The 20,343-nt window shown below is 42.1% G+C and overlaps 1 protein-coding gene across 1 annotated transcript in view; it reads left to right on the top strand.

Annotated features, from left to right (window-relative positions):
• Txlnb (taxilin beta) overlaps nucleotides 1-20,343 on the top strand; it is a 46,584-nt gene that overhangs the window by 8,973 nt on the left and 17,268 nt on the right. The window contains exons 3-5 of the mRNA XM_032894958.1: nucleotides 3,655-3,746; nucleotides 9,752-9,922; nucleotides 18,916-19,110. Of these exons, the coding sequence (XP_032750849.1) occupies nucleotides 3,655-3,746; nucleotides 9,752-9,922; nucleotides 18,916-19,110 (458 nt within the window). The remainder of the gene's footprint in view (nucleotides 1-3,654; nucleotides 3,747-9,751; nucleotides 9,923-18,915; nucleotides 19,111-20,343) is intronic.

Raw genomic sequence — 20,343 nt, 5'->3', positions numbered from 1 at the left:
GTATTCAGTTCTTGGGGAAAAGGTTGCAACTTTGCTCGCATTCTTTAGCAAGTTTATATTAGGGTTCTCCTCAGTGGCCTGACCTCCTTAGAGTGAGCAGATAGAGCAGTTTTCACAGATGGGTGAGATTAGGAAGACTCCTCCACCTTGGCAGCGTGGTTTGCAAGGGTGTAGTCAGTGGTCACCGTGAGCTGTCAGACATTCCTCCTGACACTGGCCAGACGATTGACTAGCGCTGTGGAGAAGCAAAGTTAAAGGAGACAGAAGGAAGAAGGCAGCAAGATCCTAAATCTGGTAAATTATCAGGAACATAGAAGTTATAAAATATAGCTTGATGTCTGTTGCGGTAATTATTAAAAATGAATGTAATCTTTCTATCCTGCACTTGTGCTAGCACCGTAGGGCAGCTTGGCATCTACAGAGTACCTTCATCTCAGCGGTTGAGGCACCAAGCTATTACCTCTAGTTATCCTCTAGCCCCAGAGGTCTCTCAGCCCCCATTGCTAGCCACCCTCTCCTGGCTGTTACTCTGACAGCCAGGAACTCTCTGTTCCCAGCGAACCAGTAGAATCAACACACTAGAGGTCCAGCAACAGCTGACCTATCTCGGACTCTGCCCATACCCCCAGCAACCGCCCCCTGGTAGTTATAGCATAAACTCCCAAGAACCCATTAAAATCAAGACTCAATAAGCTGTAATTTAGCAACCAGATTTATATGTGAAATTCTCAATCCACAATACCTCCACACAATAAACTCACAACCAATTGATAAAGATATAAACCGCCCACCCAGATAAGATAAATTGAGCTATAAAAATCCATCCCTTAAGAAATATTCATAACTACCTATGGCCATTTAAGGCCACCTGGATCTGGCTCATCCTTCTCTGTCTCCATCTTGATTCTTCTCTTCCTTTCCTCCTCTCTCTCGCCTTACACACTTTGTCCCTGCCTTACATTTTTACTGTCCAATCACGGGCCTTGACCTAACTTGTGCCAGCCCTCACCTACATATAGACATCAACCTACAGATGTCCAACTGGGGAGAAGAAACGACTGCCTGAGAAGGCTGAGCCCAAATTCATGCAACACTCGGAAACACACACACACACACACACACACACACACACACACACACACACACACACACACCCCTATGAAATATCTCCCAGGTATAGATCTTTCCCCTTTATGTATCGATTTGTATTCTCTGGTAGGTATTATGATAGGACATGCTTACCTTTAGAATATTAAGGGTGCACAATGGGAAATAATAAGAATGAAGAAGAAAATTTGGGGACTACTGCTTTCGCAAGCGCTTATTGAAATTCTACCACGGATTTGACTCTGCACCACACGAGCTAATCCTGACTCCGAAAGGCAGAGGCCACCTTTTTTTTTTTTTTTTTTTTTTATTAACTTGAATATTTCTTATATACATTTTGAAAGTGTTATTCCTTTCCGGTTTCCGGCAAACATCCCCTCCCCTCCCCTTCCTTATGGGTGTTCCCTCCCACCCCTCCCCCATTGCCCCTCCCCGACAGTCTAGTTCACTGGGGGTTCAGTCTTAGCAGGACCCAGGGCTTCCCCTTCCACTGGTGCTCTTACTAGGATATTCATTGCTACCTATGAGGTCAGAGTCCAGGGTCAGTCCATGTATAGTCTTTGGGTAGTGGCTTAGTCCCTGGAAGCTCTGGTTGCTTGGCATTGTTGTACATATGGGGTCTCGAGAGCCCCTTCAAGCTCTTCCAGTTCTTTCTCTGATTCCTTCAACGGGGGTCCTGTTCTATGTGAAGAGGATACGTCTTGACTCCAGCCACGGCATTTGCTGGTTTGTCGCTGTGTGCCTCAGGAGAGATCTCCACTTCTGCACTTCTTTGCTTCATCCATCTTGTCTAATTGGGTGGCTGTATATGTATGGGCCACATGTGGGGCAGGCTCTGAATGGGTGTCCCTTCAGTCTCTGTTTTAATCTTTGCCTCTCTCTTCCCTGCCAAGGTATTCTTGTTCCCCTTTTTTTTAAAGAAGGAGTGAAGCATTCACATTTTGATCATCCGTCTTGAGTTTCATTTGTTCTAGGCATCTAGGGTAATTCAAGCATTTGGGCTAATAGCCCTTATCAATGAGTGCATACCATGTATGTCTTTCTGTGATTGGGTTAGCTCACTCAGGATGATATTTTCCAGTTCCAACCATTTGCCTACGAATTTCATAAAGTCATTGTTTTTGATAGCTGAGTAGTATTCCATTGTGTAGATGTACCACATTTTCTGTATCCATTCCTCTGTTGAAGGGCATCTGGGTTCTTTCCAGCTTCTGGCTATTATAAATAAGGCTGCGATGAACATAGTGGAGCACGTGTCTTTTTTATATGTTGGGGCATCTTTTGGGTATATGCCCAAGAGAGGTATAGCTGGATCCTCAGGCAGTTCAATGTCAATTTTCTGAGGAACCTCCAGACTGATTTCAGAATGGTTGTACCAGTCTGCAACCCAACCAACAATGGAGGAGTGTTCCTCTTTCTCCGCATCCTCGCCAGCATTTGCTGTCACCTGAGTTTTTGATCTTAGCCATTCTCACTGGCGTGAGGTGAAATCTCAGGGAGGTTTTGATTTGCATTTCCCTGATGACTAGAGATGTTGAACATTTCTTTAGGGTTTTCTCAGCCATTCGCATTCCTCAGCTGTGAATTCTTTGTTTAGCTCTGAACCCCATTTTTAATAGGGTTATTTGTTCCCTCGGTCTAACTTTTGAGTTCTTTGTATATTTTGGATATAAGGCCTCTATCTGTTGTAGGATTGGTAAAGATCTTTTCCCAATCTGTTGGTTGCCGTTTTGTCCGGACCACAGTGTCCTTTGCCTTACAGAAGCTTTGCAGTTTTATGAGATCCCATTTGTCAATTCTTGATCTTAGAGCATAAGCCATTGGTGTTTTGTTCAGGAAATTTTTTCCAGTGCCCATGTGTTCCAGATGCTTCCCTAGTTTTTCTTCTATTAGTTTGAGTGTGTCTGGTTTGATGTGGAGGTCCTTGATCCACTTGGACTTAAGCTTTGTACAGGGTGATAAGCATGGATCGATCTGCATTCTTCTACATGTTGACCTCCAGTTGAACCAGCACCATTTGCTGAAAATGCTATCTTTTTTCCATTGGATGGATTTGGCTCCTTTGTCAAAAATCAAGTGACCATAGGTGTGTGGGTTCATTTCTGGGTCTTCAATTCTGTTCCATTGGTCTATCTGTCTGTCTCTGTACCAATACCATGCAGTTTTTATCACTATTGCTCTGTAATACTGCTTGAGTTCAGGGATAGTGATTCCCCCTGAAGTCCTTTTTATTGTTGAGGATAGTTTTAGCTATCCTGGGTTTTTTGTTATTCCAGATGAATTTGCAAATTGTTCTGTCTAACTCTTTGAAGAATTGGATTGGTATTTTGATGGGATTGCATTGAATCTGTAGATCGCTTTTGTAAAATGAGGCCACCCTTTCTTATAGGAAAAGGCGGAGGCCTTTCCTAGCTGAGGCTCAGGAAGTTTCTTGGTTTGGCTGAGGTTTGATCCTAATTTGCAAGGGATCAATCCAATGTACCAGTCCCTATCACCTGACCATATGCTCAACCCTCATTTTTAATTATTTATTTTATTTTATTTTAGGTAAAGAAGCTAATTTGCTCATGCAAAATCTAAACAAGCTGCAGGCACCCGAAGAAAAGCTTGATTTTTTATTCAAGAAGTATGCTGAATTGGTAAGACGTTTGGTCAGCTCCTTCTGTTAGGAAGCCCCCAGCTCTAGACAGTGCTGAGAAGAGAACATGGCTTTCCGTGAACATTATAGAACACAGGTACTTAGATTCACAGAATGCTGGTAGGAAAGTATGTTTAAGGAAAAAAGAAAAGCTAACTTGTAACAATAGAAAGGACAAAGAAGGTACCGCTCTCTCTGTTTAATGGTGTGCAGAATCTGGGGGAGGAGGGGCAAGAAGGAATACCGGTAGCTGAAATTTGTGGACATTTTATAAAGTTCTTTTACCTCCTCTATAAAGATGAATGAACATCAAACTTTCATTCAGCTTCTTCATCTGTGTTTCTTAAAGGCAATGAGGGGAAATTCAAAGTAGAGTTAATGTCACCCCACAGTCTGAGGTACACACTTGTCTGAACTGAGCCATTACTTCAGTTTTCTTCCTTCGGCCCCATTCTTTCCCTTCCCTACGATGGCGAAGTCTTCCATGTGGGTTGCTTAGTCCTCTGTAGAGCCTCACCCTCCATAACCAGGGTCCTGGGAGCAAGAGAAGCCACTTCAAACCTTCCAAGAATTCCAGAAAGTCACCATGTTCTGTGCTTTCAAATTGGCCAGTAAAGACAAGGGCTTGCTGAGCGCAGTACTTTGCTATCAAGGAAGCCTCATGAAAACCTGCTGGTGTGAGAGGGAAAAAGTAGCTGAACAGAAACGTCGGAGGTGCATGTGCGGCTCCCCCTTGACCCCCAGGAACCGAGTTCATTTCACTTACGTTTCCTGTGTATGCTCTTTAAGAAAGCCACTGGCTCGTTTCTTCTGAAGAAGCAGCAACAGGAAAATGAGATGCACAGAACTTCCTCTGGGCAAGTGTCGAACCCACCTCCCCTGCAGGGGTAGATGCATTTTACAGCCAAGGATGGTCCCATTGGGAGCCTGCCCCTGGGAGCATCCCTCATCTTCAGTCCAGCCCCACAAGAGGCCCTGAGCCTAACTTCACTGGGAGAGCCTCCCTTACAGAGTAAGCGTCAGGCCCACAAACTCCAGCCTCTTGATGGTTTGTTTTTCACTGACTGCATGCAGCCCTGTAACCCCTATGTGTCCCTTCCTTCCTTCTGCCTTGACACATCCTGTACACAGAATCATGACGCCACCTACACAACTCCGAAACCCTGAGTGTCTGGCTGATTGCTTAACTTTCAGTTATTTTTAATCACACGAATCACATCATAATGACACAAGAGCTCCAAGTACACAAAACAGTATTTCTAATCCATCATCTAAAATATAAACTCTGTTTGATACATGCCCCTTTCCAGTTCTGTGCAGCCAGAAATGGAGTAACTTCTACCATACGGCACACGAGTTAATAATTTGTTTTCTGGATGCATGCAGCATTTTTTTTTTCATGTAATTCAGTCTATATAAGTATGTTTTGTTAGAGTTGTGTCATATTCCATTAACTGGCTCTGTGTGCTGTAAAAATGATAATATTCTGTATACATTGACATTGGAAATTAATATGGTGGCAGTGATTCCTTAACCAGCCTTTCCCCACATAACCACACAGAGACCTTTTACTGTTTCAAAGCTTAGGCCTTAGTTGGGCAGACTCTGAGCTAGCGCCTCTAAGTTAACTATCTAGTCCCATCGAGTCATGTGGCTAGCTATATCCACAAGGCCTATAGTTATGCCCATCTCCTCTCATGTCTCCTGGTAAAAGGACCTTCCCTTCTCTTCTTCCCAGAGTCCTTCCTTTCTCCCTCCCAGGAAGTCCCACCTATCTCTCTATGCTGCCCAATCATAGGCTATAGCTACCGCCTTCGCCTTCTTTTCTTCCTTCTTCCTTCTTCCCCTCCTTCCTTCTTCCTCTCCTTCCTCCTCCTCCTCCTCCTCCTCCTCCTTCTCCTCCTTCTTCTTCACTAATTAACTTGGGGAAGTTAACTTCTGCACAACAAAAGCTGGTGTAGGTGAGAATTCCCCTGGGTTGGAGCAATCAGATCTAGGGGTACAGAACGTAGCATTTAAACACAAGCAGCACCAGACCAACCCCACCATTGTGCTGATTGACTAATTCAAGAGACAGCATCCTCCTGCTTCAGAAGCTAATGCTGCTGTGAACACCATCATTTATTAGAGCTGTCCCTTCTTCATTATGATTTTAAGAAAAAAGTTCTAGAAATAGGACTACCAGATCAAACAGGATGAAGGCTTCTTGGTTTTCTAGCTTCCTGGCCACGCTGCTTGCTAAAATAAGGGTAGAGCATAACAAGGCAGTTTAGCACTGGCTATTAGCAATTCACAGGAGCAACAGCGTAAGTAGGAGGTCAAGGATATTTTCCCCAAACCTGAACCACATTCGCATATGTATGTCACGTCGCTCTGACTTGTGCGCCTGTGTTCACTTTTTAGTATTCCTGTACTATCTGTCCATCATCCCTTCAACTCAACTGCTATGTACCAAGGCCATTATTGTTCATTTCCTAGCACCATTTTGCTATACTTGGCAGGAAGTAGGAAGTATTCTTGGCTGTCACCTGACGACATTTACAATGCCACATTGCCTGGAGAAGAATTGCCTCTCCAGTCTGAGGGAAATTACTCCAAGAGCTAGGGCTACTTATCCTGGTCCCAGGAAATTCTCTGTGCCTGCTTACCATGCTAGACAGTCAAGCCTGTAAGAGCATTACTACACTTGGCACTTGTCTTATCCCCTATTAACAAACTAAGACCTCAGAAGCTGACCCAAAGACCCAGAGACATTTCCATTTCAGGGAAGAAAATTCATGAAAAATTTTAGTTACTTGGAGATAAAAGTCTATTTCCTTGCTCATTGATTAGGATGCTAGTATAGAAAATGTCTTGAAATGTGGAGTAAACGGTCAACTCCGGTACTATTAATCTAAGTACCACTCGAGCTCACACATGCTTACAGAGCTTGAAGCCTGCAACATTGTCTGGCATCGCGTTCATCAATAAATAAGGATATGTCATTAATAAGTAAGGATACTTCCTGACTACATTCAGAAATGGCCTTAGAAAAATACTTTCCGGAAATTTTTGCAACCTCTGTGTACTTAAAAAAGAATCACTAAGACAATCCTAATTTAGCCATTGACACTAGATGTGGTTTTTTTTTTTTTAAATTTGATGAAGAGAAAATAAGAAACTTCAGATGAAATCTTTTATACCTGTTGTACATTTCCGATCTGCACCTATGTGAATCGTAAACCACACAGCCAGCACTGGGCTGAGGTTGACTTAGTTACAATGTGTTCACTTTCATTCATTAAAAACCCCTGCCCAGACTGCCATTCTCCCTCTCTGCCCTCTTTCCTCAGACCCACTGACCTGGAACCAGACAGGCTAGATTCTCTTCCTGCACCCATCTTTCCTGCCCGCTGAATCCTCTGAGGCACGCCCAGTTGCCCTGAGCAGGTTGCTATCCCTGCTGGGCCTCCAATCTCCTACCATCTATCTGCCCATCTTCATCAGATCCAGAACCTTACAGCTCACGTATAGCCACCAGAGATCCTACCATGTGAGGATCACGGAGGTTGGTCCCCCTCCCAATACCTACTACAACAGGAACATCCACAGACTAAAGCTACCTAGATGGCTAAAGACTCGTGGAATGACACAAACAGTGAAAGTCAGGGCAATATAACATCACCAGAGCACAGCTATCCTACTATAGTAAGCCCTGGGCTTCCAAACATAACAGAAACACAAAAATCCCTGGGCTCAAACACAAGCACAGAAGTCTGAGCTGTTTGAAAAAAAAAATCATCAGGCTACTAAATAATTCAAAAGTTGAGAGTCTAGGGAAAATAGATCTGGGTAAGATTTAAATGTGCACAAACTTATAACACAGCTAAAGATTAAATATGGCAAACATAAATCATCTGCCTTCCAACTTATAAAGCACAGAAAGTATGTTTGTTTCCTGACACACGACGAAAGCCACAGAGGGCAGTGTTTCCCAGAGAGGCAGTCTTGTATGCCATGGAACAATGGGGGTCTCTGCCTAGACATATTTCTGCATCATCAATCAGGTGATGTGATTGCCATACAGTAGGCAGGGGTGCTCAGATTGGTGTTAAATAGCCCAAAATACAGAGAATTTTGCATGATACAAAAATAGGTCCCATTATGTCAACAGCAATGAACTTGAAAAGTTTTAACATACAGCTTAGTCCTCAAAAGTAGAGCCTGCTCTATAATGGCAACGACAATACAACAATTTCAAGCAAGAAAAATCCTGTTATAATCATGAGAAGTTTTGCCTTGTCTTGTTGTTATTATGCAAAATGAAAAGACCACATCTATCTTGCGAACAAGAGTTTAGCATGAGAAATACCTAATCGAGGAGCCCTGGCTTTTCACAAAGGACGTCAATGCCAGTCCAAATTTCCAGGAACATGGTTCTCTTTTTCCAATCTTAATTCCTAAAAAGTAGAAATTGTACATGGGTATAAACTTAGAATATCAAATGTGCATACTCTTGGCTTAATCTGAAGTTGGCTTATAATGGTTATTCAACATGGTAGGAGAAAGAGAATAAAACAAGATATGAATTGAAGAGAATATGGCAGTCTCCAAATAGTTCAGAAAAGAAACCCAACAGATTCTAAAAATGGAGAACCTAAGATGTGGTCAAGATTCATGTGGACTGTGTATCCATTTTCATCAGGCATTCAGAGGCACCAGGAACCCCAGGCGTCCAGAGACACCCAATAGCTCCCCAGGGATTTTTTTCTTGTTCTTAGCCAACATGGCTATTAATAGAACAGTCTCCTCCTGGTTTAAACAACACCCAGGCATTAAAGAAAGCAAGTCCAGTGGAGTGAACAGTTATAGACCTAAGTCTTCTGCCTACATGTGGCCACATTCGTGTTTGGACAGACACTAGCACTCTGAGAATTTGCTGCTCTCTCTCTTTCTCTCTGGAAGCTCCTGGAGGCTGTTTCCCATGCTCCCTCTATTAGAGCTAAGACTTCACAATGTTACCAGGCTTATCAAATAAAACTACATCAGATCCAATTAATTTTACATTTTAGACAATGAACAATTTTTAATAAAAATATGGTCCATCGACATTTGGAATATACTTAAATATTAAAGTTAGTCCTTAATATCCAAAATTTCTGTTTATTTAGGTATCTATATCGTATTTGGCGATGCTACACACATATTTTAGCATCCCAACATGGACAATATGGGAGTCATGTGGCTTCATGCATCTGGATTACCAAAAACAAGGGTCATGAGGTCTTTGCTGTAGGCACAGAAAGGTTGGGGACAGAGTTTACAGGCAGCAGAAATGTTAAAAAATGTTAAAAGTTGTCTTTCAAGCCAGTGTGTTATACTGAGGCTGCTTCTAATGCCTTGGTAAAAAACCCTCAAGGTTTCAGTGTTTGGAGATGTACTTTCTCTTGCTTTTCCATATCCAAAGAATCCCCATCTAAACCCCCAAAATTATAAAAAGAGAACATGTTATATTTACCAGGAAGCTGTTTTTTTCTCTTGCCTATTTTTTTAAAAAAAAGTCACCGTTAGCTTATTTTCAGAAAGGATTATGAGAGCAAAATGTATGCCAAGCAAACAAATTGTTGGCCGTGGTCTGAATACAAGATACTGAGATGAATTGCATCAGTTTCCAGATTCTCAGGTGTGTCTATCTCCTTTGGATTGCACTACATGATTATCATTCGATAAAACAAGAAGAGAAAAGAAAAGAAAAGAAAGAAAAATATTTCTACCCAACCAAAAAAGAAAAAAATCAGGAAAGCAGATGCTAATAGAAGCAAGCTATATAAAAATCATATATATTATGCTCCACAAACTGTATCTACACATGATATAGGGGTGGCACTTATGAAGTTCATGAGCTGCCAGAGAGGCAGACAATGATTAAAAATAGCTTGAAACAACCACTCAGAAAGCCCTTAGGTTTTGCATCTTTTCTGTGAGCTGCGAAGACACCCTGGCCGATTTCTTTGTTCCTGTGTCTAGCTGGATGAACATCGCACTGAGCAAAAGAAACTGAAGCTCCTACTGAAACAGCAGGCGCAAACGCAGAGAGAGAAGGACCAGTTGCAGAGTGAGCACAACAGAGCCATCCTGGCTCGAAGCAAACTCGAAAGTCTGTGTCGGGAGCTACAGAGGCATAACAAGACACTGAAGGTATGTGGAACCCTGGCTTGGAAACACACGTTTCTTAGCAAGTTGCAGAGACACAGGTCTCTGCTGTCTGGAGAAAGCATGGCTTACCACCAGACGGCAGTGAAGTCAGATACTAGTTGAGCCACTGACTCATTTGTGATCTTTAAGTTATTCTATCTCCATGAATGATTCCCCCATCTTCTGACTATGTGCTCAGAAGGGGAAAAACTAAATGAGACTCCACATGGGAGGTGCATACATAATGACAACACTGCAGACCGGGAGTGAAGTGTCGTGTTCCTTTTGTTCATGCTCCTTTGTTGTTTGATGATTTGACTGTTTTCGATATCGCTTAGTTAATTATTTAATCATTTTTATTTTTTATTTTATGTGTTTGGGGGTCTTGCCAGCACAATATCTGTCCATTTCATGTGTGCTTGGTGCCCAAGGAAGCTAGAAGAAGTCATAGGAGTAGCGTTACAGATGGCTGCTGGGAATTGAACCCAGATCCTCTGGAAGAGCAGCCAATGTCTTAACCTCTGGAACCGTCACCTTATACCTCAGTTTTCTCTTAACATTTTTTTGTAAAAGCCCAAATGAATTCTACATGACACAGCATAGATGTGTAGCTGATTGACATGATAAAGGGAGGTGGAGAGTCTAAGTATCAATAGTTGTCCGAGAAAAGAAGCTTTTTAAGACTTAATTATTCAACCTCAAAATAATAGTCTGATCTTTTATGTCTACATGGGTTTCATTAATTGCAGCATGGGACCCCAGCAGTGTATTTAATCTGATTACCAGCTCCATCAAATAAGCCTGTGGTTTGCATCCACAGTCCCCTTTCCAGTGGTAGACCCCAAAACTTCAGACCTACAGTAATCAATCAGACAGTAGTCCTGCAAATGGGAAATGGGAAACAAGAGTGCTGAACTGTGACTCTCATCTTGTAAGCTGGAGAGGATGGAGTCTGGGCTTTTTACAATGAGTGTGCTAGGAACACCTGACTAGCATTTGTTCCAAGCACACACTGGGGTCCGGGTTAGATGGGGACCTGGAGATGGACGCTCCATCTTCAACTCAAGAGGGAGTGTTCTGAGTTTTAAGAAAGACTCCTGCCTTTCTACAATGTCATATAGTGAAGAAGTGATGGGTGGGAATGTGTCACTGAAAAGACCCAGAGCAAGAGGAGTGTGGCTTTGACTCCTGAGGACTGCACATTTGACCTGACAAACAGCCTCACAAGAGTTCCTATCTTAATGGACGAGGAAACTTAGGGATTCTACTCAGTCATTTTACAGCTATGAACATTTGAAGCGTTGAAATAAGAATTCAAACCCAAACCCTAATTTATTTCTGACTATTTGCCCATGGGCTGGGGCATGTTTAATTTGTATAGCTAACCATGGATATGCACTCTTGATGAACAGTAGTGTGTGCTTGGAACAAATGCTAGTCAGGTGTTGTTCATACAGTACTCCATATGCAACAATTAGCTTTGGAACCATCAGGAGAAGCCCAATATTGGCTGTAGAGCAGACCACTTCTTTCAAACACATCAATTTTTGCTTCTTGAAGAACAGATGTTGGATTTCTTCATATTCACCTTCTGTCTTCTTGAAAAACTGATGGTTTTATCATCATGAACATCTCCTGACAATATTTATGTCGGAATTTTCTTTATCTGACTTTGACACAGCCCTTTAAGTTTTCTTATTTTCTTGTTTGTCTGCCTGCACAGTATTATTTCTTTTCATTCTCTACCTGGGTCTACAAAGCATAACTCACCAAGATAGGATAAAGCTACAGATTGGTTCTTTTCAAGTGTAGAGTGGTGCTGACGGCGCCTGTGCCACCAGTGTGTGACTATCAGGCATAGGTCTGAGGGATTGAAAGAAAACACGTACACGGGTCACCCGTTTTCAGAGAGTGCAACCAAGACTTTACTGAGATCTCCTTATATACCCGAGGCAAAAGCCATGGAAAAACAAGGCAGGTGAAATTCCCCAACCAGGAAAACAGGAAAAGTCTGTGTGGTGAAAAGTCCCAGGCCCAATCAGGGGCATAAACAACTTCTTAACAACAACAAGCTGGAAGGCTAGGTAGGGAGGAAGGTTGCCATGGAAAGCCTCAGCCCCAAATCCAAAGACTAAAAGCATCTATGAGAATTGACTTTGCTTCTCTAGATTTTAGCATAACCCTAAAAGAACACATACACCAAAACATTTTATCATTATTACCTTGTCACTTTTAACCTGTTTCCAATCTGGAATATTCAAACCGTCATTAGCTATAAACCAAGGACTGACTTTTTCTATAGTTTTAACAAAATCTTGGACTGTCTTTACCTTAATACCAGTACCTTGTTGTTTGAGTAAACTTACAAGCTGATCTACGACCAATAATGAGGAACTTGTAGTTCCCATTGCTAAGACAAAACCTTTGTAGCACTTCTTACTTTTAGCTTTGCCTGGTAGTCGCCGCTTGTCCCCAATATATTCCACTTCCTTGCTGGCCGGCCTTCTGGAACGATCCCGTCAGGTTGTCCTCTCTTTCTCGATCTCTGTGGAACCTCCAGATGCCAGTGTGTGAATATCGGGTGTAGGTCTGCGGGATTGAAAGAAAACACGTACACGGGTCACCCGTTTTCAGAGAGTGCCACCAAGGCTTTACTGAGATCTCCTTATATACCCGAGGCAAAAGCCGTGGAAAAACAACAAGGCAGGTGAAAATCCCCAACCAGGAAAATAGGAAAAGTCTGTGTGGTGGAAAGTTCTGGGCACAATCAGGGGCATAAACAACTTCTTAACAACAACAAGTTGGAAGGCTCGGTGGGGAGGAAGGGTGCCATGGAAAATCCCGACCCCAAATCAGGGGCTAAGAGCAGCTGCCAAGGGTGCAAACAACTTCTTGCTATAGCAGGCTAAAAGGCTCAGCGAGGGGGAAGGGAAACACCCCAAGATAGGCCCCAACATGGTGCCAGTCCATTAACACAAAGTAGTGATTGATGTGACTACATTAAACAATACACACAATGTTTACTTGTTTACACCACACTTTCCACCTCTTTCTCTCTTTCTCTCTCTCTCTCCCTTCCTTCCTCCCTCCTTCCCTCCCTGTCTCTCTCCTGTTCCTTTATTCTATTCCTGACCCCCAATCCAAAGATTGTCTAAATTATATTTTTAATCTATCTCTTGGATTTTCAAATTATATCTCATTGTGTTATTTAATCTGTGGTTAGGATCAACATTTTTAACTTCCTAGTCTTTCTAGAGTTAATATTATACCACATCACACATGTAGAAACACTGTAGCTAATTAAGTTTCATTATCTCTCCTATATTTGAGCTAGAATTTTCTATGTATACGATTCTATGCATTTATGATGCCCATGGGATGACAGGATTGCTTTTGTCTTTATTATTGTATTCCTTGAAAAATGAAAAGAAAAACTGTGGTTTTCTCTCTGATTCTTGAATTTCCAAATGCTGTTCTTACTTGGTCTAAAGCTTCAGTGTCTGTCAACCTAGAGATCTCCCTGTTAGGGTCCCTTGGGCCCCAGCTCTGCTGCCAGTCAGTTCTCCAGTTGTCCATTATCTTTAAGATGCCCCTTGTTCATTTATTCATTTGCTCTTCCAATTGAGAGCCGTAATTATTGGATGTCGAAGTTGTCCACTGATAGGATCTTCTTTCATTTTATTCTGGCCTTCGCGATTCTGATGGTGACAGCAGCCATAACTTGAGCTGTTACTCCTCCTCACACGACATGTCATTTTTCTATGGCTATTTCCAAGCTATTTCTAGCAATTTCTTATCTTTAGAGCCTTTGTGTCTACCAATGGTCTCCTTTATTTTTAATTTTTAAAACATGTTATGTAAACATTTAAGCGTGCCACATGTGTGTGGTAGCCACAGAGGCTAGAAAATGTTAATAGATGCCTAAATCTGGAGTTCCAGATAGTTGTGAACTTCCCTATGGGTTCTGGCAACCAACCCAAGGACCTCTGCATGAGCAGCCAGTCCTCTTAACCACTGAGCCATCCTTCCAATCCCTAAAGGTCTGTTTGGTTAACATATATTCCACTTGGTGTTTGCTGAGCTATATGATTCTGTATGTTTTTCAGCAACCCTGGAGTTTTTTTTTCAAGTGTTATTTTTTTTTCAAATGAATTCACTGTCATGTTCTCTTCCGTCCTCTCTCCTCAGCCCCTAGCTGTATGCATGTTGGCCTTGTGACACTGCCCCACAGCCCTCCTCATGCTTCCCTCAGTCTTCTGATCCGGCCATTTCACAGCCCGTTCACTGTCATGCCTCTTAAAAATCCAAGTGGTTTTTTTTTTTTTTTTTAAATTTTTAATTACACTGTTTTAAATCCCAGAATTCCTACTTATTTATTGAGCTGTTCTTCTTGTCTAAGACTTCCTGGATTTAGTTTGTTGGGATAATATCTTCCTTTACATCACTGAATCTGTTTTATAATTCTTTCTTGCTATTTTTGCATTTGGGCCCTTGTAGAACAATTTTGTTTATTTATTTACTGTCCTTCTTTTAAAAACGTGCCATTTCTATGGAGCGTTCATTGAAAATTATATCCTGTATGTTATGATAGTGTAGAGGCTCTGGATTCTATTATGTTAGTTGGCCTTCCAGTGCTGTAATAAAATATCTGACAGAAAACAACTTAAAGGAAGAAAAGGTTAATTCGGCTCACAGTTTCGGGGACTCCAGTCCGTGGCTACTTCTTATTTCTAGCCACGATGAAGAACACAGTTGTTGGGAGCACATAATAGAGAAAGTTGTTCACCTTAAGGTGACAAGGAAGCATAAAGACCCAGAACGAGGCTCCAGAGACAAGATAGAGACTTCAAAAGCAAACACTGGGAGCTGACATCCTCCAAAAATAAACTCCCCTTCTGAACAACGGATTCAGCTATGAAGCTGTCCGTGGATTAATCCACTGATGAAATTAGCACTCTCATGGTAGAGTCATTGGTCAAAAAACCAATCATCTGAGGGTTATAACCTTCAACACACAAGCTTTTGGAGTCTACACTACCTATGTAAACCATAGCAATAACCTTCTAAAAATATTGACTAGGGTTGGGGATTTAGCTCAGTGGTAGAATGCTTGCCTAGCAAGCGCAAGGCCCTGGGTTCGGTCCCCAGCTCCGAAAAAAAAAATATATATATATTGACTAATTTTTAAAATTAAATTAGTATTGGTTAGCTTCAATACAAAGGTAGTTTTGAATTCAAATTTTGAGTTCAAAAATTCAAATACCCATTCAATTTCTTTCTCCTTAGCTAGTCTGTGAGTGTAGATCAGTGTCCCTCAGAGATTGGAGCAGTTTCTCCACAGTTAAGTGTCTTCTCCCTCTCCCACTCTTCTCTTGAAACGTCTCTCTCATCGTTCAGTGGTTATATAGTTTCCCAAATTTCCACATTCTTGCTCTTCTCTGAAAGACGGAAGATTTTTCTAGGGAAATTTAAGACATCTCATGCTGTTTCCAAGTCTTCCTACAAGCTGAAATCTGTTTAAAAGGGGGAAAGGTGAGAAACTTACATTACATCGCACCAAGTGCCAGTTGTCTCCCAGAGTCTACAGATGGTGTATGTAGAAGACGAAGCTTGGTGTGACCTCCTTTGTCCACGTTAGTAGGCACAGCATGAGCGTGACATGCACAGAGTGTACAATCACTTCCCTCTACCACTGTACATTATAACTTTTTCACTCCTTATCATTTTTTTCTTTAGTGTGTTAAACAAAAATACGACTCTTTTTTTTTTCTTTTACTGAATTTTCTTTTATTCACATTTCAACTGTTATTCCCTTTCCCAGTTTCCTGGACATAAGACCCCCCCATCCTAAGAAGGTGTTCCCCTCTCCAACACCCCCCCCCCCACATTCCCCTACAGCCTTGGCAGGACCAAGGGCTTCTCCTCCCATTGGTGCCCAACAAGGCCATCCTCTGCTACATATGCAGCTAGAGCCATGGGTCAGTCCATGTATAGTCTTTGGGTAGTAGTTTAGTGCCTGGGAGCTCTGGTTGGTTGGCATTGTTGTTGTTGTGGGGTTGCAAGCCCCTTCAAGCTCTTTCAATCCTTTCTCTAATTCCTCCAACGGGGGTCCCGTTCTCAGTTCAATGGTTTGCTGCTAACATTCGCCTCTGTATTTGTCATGCTCTGGCTGTGCCTCTCAGGAGACAGCTATATCAGGCTCCTGTCAGCATGCATTTCTTGGTTTCATCAATCTTATCTCATTTTGGTGGCTGTATATATATGGGCTGTGTACCCATGTGGGACAGGCTCTGAATGGCCGTTCCTTCAGTCTCTACTCCAAACTTTGCCTCCATATTCCCTCCTATGATATCAAAAATACAACTCTTAATAATTTAGATAAAGGCCAGTGAAGGTCAGAGGCATACATACCCCTACAGATCCTTGAAGCAATAAATTTGAAACTCTATCGAAAAAGAACTTTCTAGTACAATGTGTGTAGGTTGCCTAAGGAACATGATTTTGGTGAAGAAATAAGTAGTATTTGTTACCAGAATGTCACAGAAACTTAATGTGGAAAGGACTATAGAAATCATCTAGTCCAAGCTACTCATGTGTCTGTACACAAGTTAATAATGCATTCATCATTAAATAAACATTACTGATTACCTATGGATTATGTGCCCGGCATGACATCAGTTCTAGGTATATGATGATACCTGTAGACTTGTTTTCACCGTCGGTCTCTTGGTCTTGATTGCATTAGTGATTTTTCACTTTGCATAATACACTTGATTAATTTTAAAAATTGTCTCAGTCATCGTCGAAGAGATGGCACATTCTTTATCAATGAACTCAACGGAACAACATTTAGCAAGGCTTATTTTTGTCTAGTTGAAAAATCAACATAGAACCAACGTTCTATTTGGGAGGGTGAGGCAGGGGGATCCTAAGCCCAAAGCTTGGGCTACCTCACAGGACCTTGTACTCTTCCTCCCATTAAAGGGGGGGGGTGGTAATATAACACAAAACTCAAGCTGCCATTTAATAAGCCAGAACTGAGCGGTTTGACACATAAGTTTAAAAACTTATCCTCAAATCTGGAAACTATCAGACTTTCTCAGAAGCACAGCGTAGCTTTTTCATTCATATATGGAATCTTTATAAATAAATTGAAATTAAGATCATAGACCATAGTCATATGATTCATAATTTGGGGACTTCCTTTTTTTTTTTTTTTTTTTTTTTTGGTTCTTTTTTTCGGATCTGGGGATCAAACCCAGGGCCTTGCGCTTCCTAGGCAAGCGCTCTACCACTGAGCTAAATCCCCAACCGATAATTTGGGACTTCAATCAGGAGCAATGAGGTGACAACCATTGTCGCAGCCATGTCCGGTTGCTCTTTAGCTGATAGTTGCAATCATGTTTAGTGATATATGTAATAAGCATTGGTATACTAAGATAAATTTTATCTTAAATAATCTTTAGAATAGGCAATATCTTTTATAATAGCTCTAAGAAGTTGCGGTATGCTGAAACTATAATTCTGATGGCCAACAAGTTAGGCAATGTGTTAATATTATATAAGAAAGATGGAAATGAGCAATGAGTTCAAATACTTCCAGAGCATATATTTTCCAGATCAGTTGTTGTTTTGATCACATTATTCTATCCTAATAAAGACTCGTGCAATCAGTTCTGCCAAGACAACTCTCTCTTTCTAAGTCCTGCTACATAATTTGAAGTCGGTAGGCAACTGAATGCAGTGTAATTTCACTTGCCAACAATGAAGCCCGCTTTCCCATTAACAATTAACCAGGACTGAAAGGAATCCGAAAGTGTGTATCATCTGTCAGCAGGGTGAATGCGTCCATCTTTGGGATAATATAGCGAGAACAAACCCTTTATTCTGAAAGGAAGAAAGAAAGGAACAGTTATAACACAGATAATTCCTGGTATACATAGAGGAAAGTGGGCAAATTATTATTAGTGGTTAGTGATGAATGTGGAATTTTGATGTCAGAGAAAGAGAACAGGAACAATATAAAACGTTCAATTCCTCGATGATAAGAAATGGTAAGCGGGGGTGGTGGTGATGTTGGTAAATGTCCCCTTTCATTTTAGAGTTATGGAGATTTCAACCTTATTACCTTCTAATTCAAAATTTATATTGCAAATATTTTATTTATAACACAAAATGATTGTTCCATCCAGAAATGAAATATCCAGTGTATTTTGAAAAATTCCTTTTTATATTGTTGTATAGCTTGGATTAAAGCTTCCCGATAATACATCTTTCTTATGAGTAAGGGTTCAAGTTCAGTTCCCAGGATCCATCACGATCACCAGTAACTCAAGTTCTGGGGGATCTGATGCTTTCTTCTGGCTTCTCTGGGTACCCACACGATTCGACATATATCCACTCACATACAGACATAAACATAACTAAAAAATAAATAAAACCTAAAAGAAAAAAGAAGTTTATATTATGATCTCGCTTATAAAAATATGGGTGACCAACTCTGTGGTCAATATTCCATGGTTTTGTAGAATAACATTACATCTATTTCTCTCTTCTGCAAACCACCACCTGCTCCCATCCCACCCCCATGCTCCTAACTAAACACTGAAACAACTCATAATCTGCTTCCTATCTGCCAGTAAATCCCAGTGACCTCCCACCCCACTCCTGCCAACCCCTGGGGCCACAACTAGCAGATCAAAGGCTCAACGTGACTGTGTGACTCTCAGAAGTCACTGCGGTCTTTCAAGCAGCGGGAGACTCTTCCGTTTTAAAGGCAGCAGGCTCAGCACCTAGCCCAGCAGCCGGCCCTGAGTGAAGGCATTCACAGCTGAATCCCTTCCTGCTCAGACATTTATTTGGGGATCAGCTGCAGAGAACCGAAAAGAAACGCCCTGCTTAGTCTGTACCTGGCTTCCTTCGGTGACCTTATCCTGAGTTCTCTAAACCATGGGCACCCCTAAACCAGCACAAAATGTCTCGCTCTTCCTCCACAGGAAGAGACCCTCCAACGGGCGCGCGAGGAAGAAGAGAAGAGAAAAGAGATCACGAGTCATTTTCAGAGTACCCTGACAGATATCCAGACCCAGATAGAACAACAGAGCGAGCGCAATATGAAGCTCTGCCAGGAGAACACAGAGCTCGCAGAAAAACTGAAAAGCATCATCGACCAGTACGAGCTCAGAGAGGAGGTGAGAACCACATCACACAGCTCGCAGGACTCTACTCCGGGCCAGAGCTGCCTTGTGAGAGGGAGGGGCTCGGTTAAGAAGGAACTCACCGCCAGCCCTCTCAACCGTTAATTGTTACGATTGGATTTCTACTAACCAAAATAAAAACAGCTCACATCGCATCGAAATAAAAGCAGGAAAAAGAAGGTGCTGGGTTGCGGGCACAGTCACCCCGCACAATCCTTGGGTCCTTTAAAAATCCTTCCCATGTAGACGAGGGAGAACTCCGCTCTCTTCATTAGGTCATTTGTCTCACTATCAGGCAGACAGCACTATCCTATGTAAGCTACTCTTTGTGTTGCTGTGACCAGATATCTACTAAGAAGCACCCTAGGGGAGGGAAGGTAAATTCTGGCTTACGGTTTTGGAGCATTGTTCCACCGCAGCACGGAAAGTATGGCAGGAGGGGAAGGAACCGGGACAGGAGCAGGTAGACGGTTGCTTACACTGGTCCACAGACAGAAAACATAGAACACAGGATTCTCATACCCAGCCTACTTTTCGCATCTTTATTCAGTCCAGGGCCCCAGACCATGAAATGGCACTGTTCACAATTAAAGTGGGCCTCCTCACCTCATTAACCTGATCAAGCTAGCCTATCCCTCACAGGAAGCCCAGAAGCTCACCTAATGCAAACCGTCCCTCAGAGGCATACCCAGAAGCCTTTCTCCCCAGCGACTCTGAATCTCACCGAATTATTAATATTAGCCAGAGCACTCATTAGCTTTGCTATGTTTTGTGTCAGAAAGCAGCAGCCCAGAGAGGAGATCACTCACAGTCATGAAGATTTTCATTTTCAGTATTTTACATTAACAATCTAGCAAGTGTCTGGGTTGGTAACGTGCCAAGACTTTATCAAAAAAACAATTATCTGAGTCGGCGGCCCGTGGTCATAGGAGTTAGGGAAATCAGGAAACTCCTCGGAGCAAGCCGTCACGCCGAGCTACCATCTTCTCCTGTGAGAAGGTTTGAATCCATCCAGGATAGAAGCAAGAGTAAAGAAGAAAGGAAGAACCTATGCGAAAAATATCTGCTCTCCTCAGAAAGCTCAGTTAGGGATGCCCTGGAATATTAGTTTATATCCCCAGCACTGGCTCTATTTAAATTCCAATATATAGCACTCCGTGTGTCCCCTTTCTGATGGGGCCTCATAACCGACAAGACATCCTTCAAACAGAGGTAGTGCAGGCGTCA

This window comes from Rattus rattus, chromosome 2 (genome assembly GCF_011064425.1).
Source record: "Rattus rattus isolate New Zealand chromosome 2, Rrattus_CSIRO_v1, whole genome shotgun sequence".
Classification (NCBI taxonomy): Eukaryota; Metazoa; Chordata; class Mammalia; order Rodentia; family Muridae; genus Rattus; species Rattus rattus.
The sequence above is the reverse complement of the archived record's forward strand: the minus strand, read 5'-3'. Positions and strand labels throughout refer to the sequence as shown.